The following is a 7,661-nucleotide window of genomic DNA, read 5'->3' on the forward strand; positions in this document are numbered from 1 at the left end:
GTTTGATATCCCGCGCGATGAAAAATCCCGACTCCCGTATGCGACCGCCCGACCTCCTGCCGTTCATCGCCGCCGTTCTTCGCCGTTCGGTCACCGCCGGCCACCATCCCGGACTCGTTGGAAGCGCAACTCGACGGCGCACACATCAGCACCGGATTCCGGCCGAAACACAGCAGACGTGCTGGTGGCCGATTTCGTCGGAATTCCGTCGGATTCTGGCTGAAATCGCCGCCAGACGCTGGCGGCCGATTTCGGCCAGAATCCGGTCGGATTCCGGCCGAATCGGGGCCGGACTCCGGCACCCGCCAGACCACCGGTGAGTTTCGGTTCCAACGGGTCCTGTCCGGCGGCAATTGGTGGTCGGACGGCGATGAACGGACGCCGGGAAGCGACGAACGTCCGAGGAGAAACACTGCGCAATCGTGATTTTTGGACGGCTGCAGTTGATCGCGACGTGGACGGCGTGGATCGATCGTGGACGGCGTGGATCGATCGCGCACGGGTCACGTTTTTTTCGGTTGCGCAGTATATCAAATCTCTATATATATATATATATATATAAAGTCCAGATAGAAACATAATTAACTCCGCCCTTGCTCATGTGGTTGTAAGTCAGAAGTGGCTCGGCGTGACCGTCTCATATGGCCGTAAGCCATAGGTAATCAAAGTCAACTTTTCATGTGACCCCAACTTGTAAATTTATTAAAGTAGATAAAAGTCAAATTTGTGGATCACTAAAATTAAGATAAAATCCTGTTGTGATGAAATTGAAAAAAAAATAAAAATTATTAATATATTTTTTCCACGTGGTTACGTTGCTAATTGTGAGTTGTCCCGCGTGACGACCGCGCAGGGTCGTAAGCCATGAGCAACGACGATCGACGTTGCACACGGTCGTAAGCTTCTATCTCATATTTGTTTTCTTTATTTTATTTTTCAGACATTGTTTCTTTTCTCTTTATTTTTTTCTTCCTTTTCCCCTTTTTCCTAGGAATTCTTTTCACCCCTTAGATTTCTGTTTTTTTTTTTGTCAGTATGGTTGCCAATTTATAAACCGAAAAAATACACATTGGGACAGACCTGTCCTGTCCTGGTTATGAACTAGCTAGGTTGTTAGTTGATCGATGACCATTTCTGCAATTGATGGGGGAAATAAAATGTATATTTTAGTTTAAATAGTTTAAACACTCTATAACCGCGATTTTAAAACTCTCAAACTCTCTGTCAGCAGCACTAGAGGTTGAATATTTCTTAAATAAAGACTGTAACCTTTCTTAGTTAGTAGTTTACCTTGAATATTCTTAAATAAAGACTGTAACCTTTCTTAGTTAGCAGAATAGCAGTTTACCTTTAGATAGAATTTGACATATTTATGTACGACAAAAAAGGTCGTTGAGAACATAAAAAATTTACAAAATGTCTCTGCTTCCTTTATCATCTTCCTATATAATAAAAGGATAATATATAAATATTATCACTAACACATTCCATTTTGCTTGCAATTTTCTTAATGACTGTTGTGTATGAGAGAATTTATGTGGTAAGTGTGTCAGGAACATTTGTGGTGTTAGGGTTTACTATTCTATTGGAATTTGGGGAAGAGAGAACATAACTGTGAGATTTATTTGTTGTTGGGTTTTCGGTAGGGTTAGTATTTGATTGGTCTGTTTAATAGGATTTGTGGTTTTGTTAGGGTTTGTCATGCTATTGGGAGGTTTAGGATGATGATCGGGTTAATGAGTTGATCAGTTCAGTATGGAAATTATGTGAATTTTCCTAATATGGTTCCTCATGCTTGCTAATTTTGTTGGTCCGTACAAAATTACAGTAAGATTAGATTTCCGGGAATTCTATTTTGGGGCATCTATTCTTTTATTTGATTGGCACGAGTTTAAACGGAGTGATTGGTGGTGGTTAAGGAGGGCATGAGTTTTAATTGTATTTTGTTAGGTTAAATTGGTTGAGTTAATCCGGCCAAATTGTGTAAAGTGGATTAGGATAGGTTAATTTAATGGTTGAGTTGTGCTAATTAGGTTAGTTTAACCTCAATTAAGGTTAAGTGTGAAATGAGTTAATTAAATTGATTTGATTAGGTTGGTTTAAAATTCGATTGAGATGTGAGATTCGGTTGGGGTTTACTTTGGTATAGAATTTAATATATTATTGTACTTAGTGGGTATTATATGTTGTAATCTACATGACCTTAATTTGTGGATCCTGTTATACGGAGATGTTCTGATTTTGACGTGCGTCATAGTAGGTGGGTACTTCCGTGCTTGGTCAACACATGTCTTTTCGTAGTGCATGATTATCCTGTTACCATCCTTATTACAGTCGTTCCTTGACTCGCTGCTTGATGCTTACCGTTGACCTTAAAAAGATCTTGTTACTATCAATACAGTTTCCTTATTTATTGTTGCTCTATGATGACTTGGTTGATTGATGTTGTGTAGATCTTGATAGACGTAGTAGTTATCTATTGAACTATGCATCATAGCATAATAATATGTTGTTATTGTTAACTCTCACTACCTGTATAGGTGAGAGCATTATAGCACTGCACAATGTGGCTTCTTGAGTTGCTCGTGTATCATAGTTGGAGAAGTCCCAACGTTCAGGCGTTGATTCCGCCCAAAACAATTAACCCAGTCAAGACGGGCATTTTCTTCACCGTGAATTTTATTTATCTGCAGGAATCCAGGCGATTTTGTCATCACTCAGCACTGTGGATGGCATAGCACCACAAAGACGGAGTCACAGGGGTGGCTAATTACCTAAGTCAAGACCTGCATTTTCTTCACCAAATCGTCAGCCCTGATAAATTGTTATCTTTTTTATCTATGTTCTTGTTTGAGATCACTTACGGATGAGAGTCGCCAATTGACGATGGTGAAGTCACGCAAGACCCGCAGACTGTTTGATTACGAAAGAATGTAGATGTTGGGTTGCAAGGGTGCAAACATAGTCCCACATCTAAAGCACATGGAAAAGATCATGGGTTTAAAAGGATGGAAGATATCTCCATTGGCATGAGGCCTTTTGGGGAGAACCCAAGAACAAAGCCATGAGGGCTTAGGCCCAAAGTGGATAATATCATGCCATTGTGGAGATACGAACATCCTTTTAGACCCAACAAGTGGTATCAGAGCGAGACCGCTCTTCACCGGACTAACCGTCGGATGAGCCAAGATCCAGATCTAACCATGTGGTTTGAACCTTAAAACAAAGGAAGTGGGTGCTCCCGTGTTTGAATTAAGAGGACCAGACACCAGGTGAGAAGTCCTAGTAGGTCGGGTGGACCGAGAGGCAAAAAGTCCTAGTTGCGGCTAGGTGAAAGTCCTAGTAGGTCAGGTGGACCGAGTGGCAAAAAGTCCTGGTGGGTCGAGGATTCAGACCGAGGGGCCTGTGGTCCTTTGTTTGAGGGGGGGATTGTTGGGTTGCAAGGGTGCAAACATAGTCCCACATCTAAAGCAAATGGAAAAGATCATGGGTTTAAAATGATGGAAGATATCTCCATTGGCATGAGGCCTTTTGGGGAGAACCCAAGAACAAAGCCATGAGGGCTTAGGCCCAAAGTGGATAATATCATGCCATTGTGGAGATACGAACATCCTTTTAGACCCAACAGTAGATAAAGGTAAAGAAAAGCGTTAAGCGACGGGAGGCAGCAGGAGCAGTGTTCGATGTGTGTGGCGGCGGAACCGCGGATTAGAATAAATAAATAAATAACCATGCTTAGTATTGATTATGTCTTTTATAGTAATCGCTTCCGCATCATAAGAGTTAAACAGTTATTTTATTTCATTAAGAATAATAACTTTCTGTTAGTTTAAGGATATTTCTTTGTAAAATTTATCTATGAAAAATTCCATTTAGGATTTAATAATGTTAAAGTAAGTAGCATCCCCTATATGTAGGAGGGGGGATGTTACAGACATTAAGCTTCTGTCAGATTGCAAAGAGAAAGAGAGTGAGAACGGAGGCCGAGGTGCCCTAGCTTAACCGCTTTGACGCTCAAGTTAGGCTGCGAACCGGATATGAAGAAGAAGAAACAGAAATGTTAGAAAATAAAAGTGTTATTGATTGTGTGTGTGTGTGTTCCTACACCCACGAGAAGCGGGGTTATTAGTTATATGGAGTCATTGGGCAAGATGTCCCATCACCGATAAGGAGAATATCCCATCGCCGCAGTAGTTAAGAGTCTTATCACCCATACTCGGTATGGTCTAGGACCATACTATATTAATCATGCTGTACTAATAAGGTAGGTGAGCTACCATCAAATATATCATATCATTAATCATGTTGTACTAATGAGGTAGGTGAGCTACCATCAAATATTATATCGTTACACATGTCCTTCTGGCGGCAGTCTGGGTAGAAGCGCGAACTCGGAGAGGCTGAGCTGACAGAGGGGTCAATCTCTAGCTAGGAGATCACGGATTCATTCGGAAGCAAAGCCAGTGGAGTACCGAGTGGGGCGCTAAGACAGATTCATTAGAGAGCAATTGCAAAATCTGTGGAGCACCAAATAAGACACTGAGACGGATTCATTCGGGAGTAAAGCCAGTGAAGCACCGAGTGGGCCGTGCTAAAATGGATTCATTCGAAAGCAAAGTCAGTGGAGCACCGAGTAAGGGATTGAGTGGACTGCGGAGTCGGGTGACTAAGGGACCTAGTCGAAGATCAACCACTGAGCTAGAGGGGAGAGTTCAGGCGGTCACTGAGTCAAAGAGGAGAGCTCGGGCAGTGAGAAGAGCTCGGGCTTAGAGTGCGGGGCCTCAAGCCGAGCTAGGTGATAAGCCAAACTCGCTGTGAGGTTAGGCATCGATCTGAGCCAGTTGGCCAAGAGATCGAGTATTGCCTCTGTTGTATTGCTGTCAATTTGATCAAATCTTAACTTTTTTGACATATAGACGTATTGACCCATAACAATTTGTGAAAGGGCTATAATTCTCTTTGAGAAAGGGATGTATATCCTCCTCCACTGCTCTAGTGAAATGCGATGGCTTATTGTGACAATTGTAAGTGCTTTACCTCGATCGATCATTTTTATGCATATCATGTGGTATGTTTTTTCAGAACTAGACAATCCCACCGCCTTACCTCTAGCAGTGGAACCATCACCCTCCTTAATTATTCCCCAGAATCTCTCATTGCATCGTAGAAATGAATAATTTGATTGAAATTCTTCTTAAAATATATTTTTTAAGATTAATTGAATGAAGATTCTTACAATAAATTATGATCCGACTGGAACTCATCAAATTGATATATATATATTTCAGTTGGTTCCAAAAGCATCACATATCAAAGCGTATACATATATATATATAGATTTCAGTTGGATCCAAAAGCATCACGTATCAAAGCGAAGAAAAGATGTTCATATCAAGTCTTCATTGAGTCCCAGTTCTTTCCACACCGCCGGCGACGCGTCGACGATGTTCTCGCGGCATGGCGGCTGGAAGTCATGCTTGCTGTCGCAACCGTTAACCGAGTCACACTCGTCCACCACCTTGGCCACCACCGACTGCCCGTTGGCGCTGATTCTGATGTTCTTGCCCGTTGGCGCATCGGTTCTGCATCCGCCGTCATACCACCCCGTTGACAGCGCCACGATCATCTCCTCGTCGCTGTGGTATCTGTCATCGCACGTCGACCGGCCTCCCCCGTCGCCGCCCTCCTCGAAGGAGTTGAGGGTCAGCTTGGCGCCGGTGCTGCCGGTGACCTGCCGAGAGCAGTGGTATTGCGGGTAACTCTTGCCGGCCTCGCAGCACTCGGCGTCGTTGTCACGGTTGCAGTGGCCTGTGGTGCCCTGGAGATAGCCGCTGACCTGGCAGTCATCGCTCAGCAGGCGTTGAGAGTTCGCCGTGGCGATCAGTACCGTAACCATGAGAGCAAGAAGAAGTGGCAGTGGAGTCATTTGAGGTTTTGCCATGGTGAAACAATCGATCTTCTACGAGAGAGATTTCTGGTTTCAGATGAATAGAGAGCACGGTGGCTTCTTGGGATACAGATAGATTAAATTAATTAACGTGTTGTAATTTTAAGAAAATGCACACTGCTACTAATCATTCGATAACAAATATATATAGTAAATGAATCAAATGTATTTGGTGTTTGAATTGGCTCTGTAAAAACTCAATATAGAATTAAATAAATTAATTTAAATAATTTGTTAAATTAAATAATAAACCTAATACATGTATATTTAAAATTAATGTTCATTAAAAAAACTATTGTGAACAATATTCATTTCATCAAATTTATAAATAAATTTTCAAAATAAAAAAAAATTGCAATGTCACCTACTAATTAACCCACCAAAGAAGTTTAATGTCACCTACTAACCCACCAAACAAATTAAATTCAATTATATATATATAAAGTAGACAATGTCCTTTTTATAGTGGTCAATTACAGTTTTCCGATTTACCTTTTCACATATGATCGTAAAATCAATTATGTAAAACCGTTGGGTAATGGATTATACTTTTTTTGGGAAGTGTTTGCATCGAACAAAAACATATGCATGCATATATAGCCAAAAAAAACCACACGTACATCACGTAGATATATATATATAAGCTCTAGTTTGAGATATTTATTAATTTAGCAGTTTACTTGCAATACAGTACAATACTTAACACTACACCATCTTAATTTTCTTAACTGAAAACAAACAAACAAACATACATACAATCCAACTGATACACATGCTCACACATTATTAATATTGCTAATAGCCATTAATGGCTGCTTAAGAACTCCTGCATGGAACAGAAGAATCCACACGTACACCACGTAGATATTTATTAATTTAGCAGTTCATACTTATCGAAAGATACATATTCTCCACACAGTAGAATACTTACCACTACACCATCTTAATTTTCTTAACTGAAAACAAACAAACAAACAACAATCCAACTGATACACATGCTCACACATCATTAATATTGGTAGTAGCCACTAATGGCTGCTTAAGAACTGCCTGCATGGTACAGAAGAATCCACACCTGCGTGATAAACTCTCCTCCATCACCAAGTTTCTTCAAGTGTGCATTAGGGTTATCAGTCGGAGCGAGATACAACAACAATTCTGCCCACAATTCTGCTAGCACCTTCCATCTTTCATATAAGCTTATCGATCCAAGCTGTCTTCCCAATCTCGATCCAATCTCAATGACAGTTTCTTCACTCCGATCACCCCCCACCTGCTGGTTCATCCGGCCATCCTTGTCCCTCCGTGTTTTGGCTCCTCCCATGAACTTCCTCGTCTCACTCACTATTTCCTTGAGCACAAGCTTTGCATCATGCCTAGCACTGATCGGCAATAGATCTCGGGCAGAAACCAACAAGTAAGCACAATACTTAGACAATGCATTTGCAGTCAGTTTGTTGCATAGCAGCATCTCATCTGTTGGAGCACTACTCTTCTCTGCCAGTGAGCAGCTCCAGCAGAACCACGCCGAAGCTATACACGTCGCTCTTCGCCGTCAGGTGGCCTGAGAAATTCATAAAGCACTCAGTCTGCGATCAGCCACGAAGAGAAGACAGCGCAAAGCTGCCGATTTACCGGTCATGATGTACTCCGGCGCGGCGTACCCGTGCGTGCCCATCACCCGCGCGGCGCAATGTGTGTTTCATCTCCCTCT

General features: G+C 42.0%; 1 protein-coding gene across 1 annotated transcript; it reads right to left on the reverse strand.

Moving 5' to 3' along the window:
* Positions 1 to 5,386: 5,386 nt before the first annotated feature.
* Positions 5,387 to 5,951, reverse strand: LOC141821472 (kiwellin-1-like). Its single transcript, XM_074708894.1, has one exon. It carries the CDS (start codon positions 5,939 to 5,941, stop codon positions 5,387 to 5,389), a length of 555 nt encoding a protein of 184 aa, XP_074564995.1. The 5' UTR covers positions 5,942 to 5,951.
* Between the last annotated feature and the right edge of the window lie 1,710 nt (positions 5,952 to 7,661).

Source organism: Curcuma longa, chromosome 2 (genome assembly GCF_044706935.1).
Source record: "Curcuma longa cultivar G26 ecotype Majalengka, Jawa Barat chromosome 2, ITB_CL_G26_1.1, whole genome shotgun sequence".
Taxonomy (NCBI): Eukaryota; Viridiplantae; Streptophyta; class Magnoliopsida; order Zingiberales; family Zingiberaceae; genus Curcuma; species Curcuma longa.

What these genes read in the sequence shown, in the direction of transcription:
- LOC141821472 (XM_074708894.1), bottom strand. Translation starts at nt 5,941, where the DNA reads ATGGCAAAACCTCAAATGACTCCACTGCCACTTCTTCTTGCTCTCATG.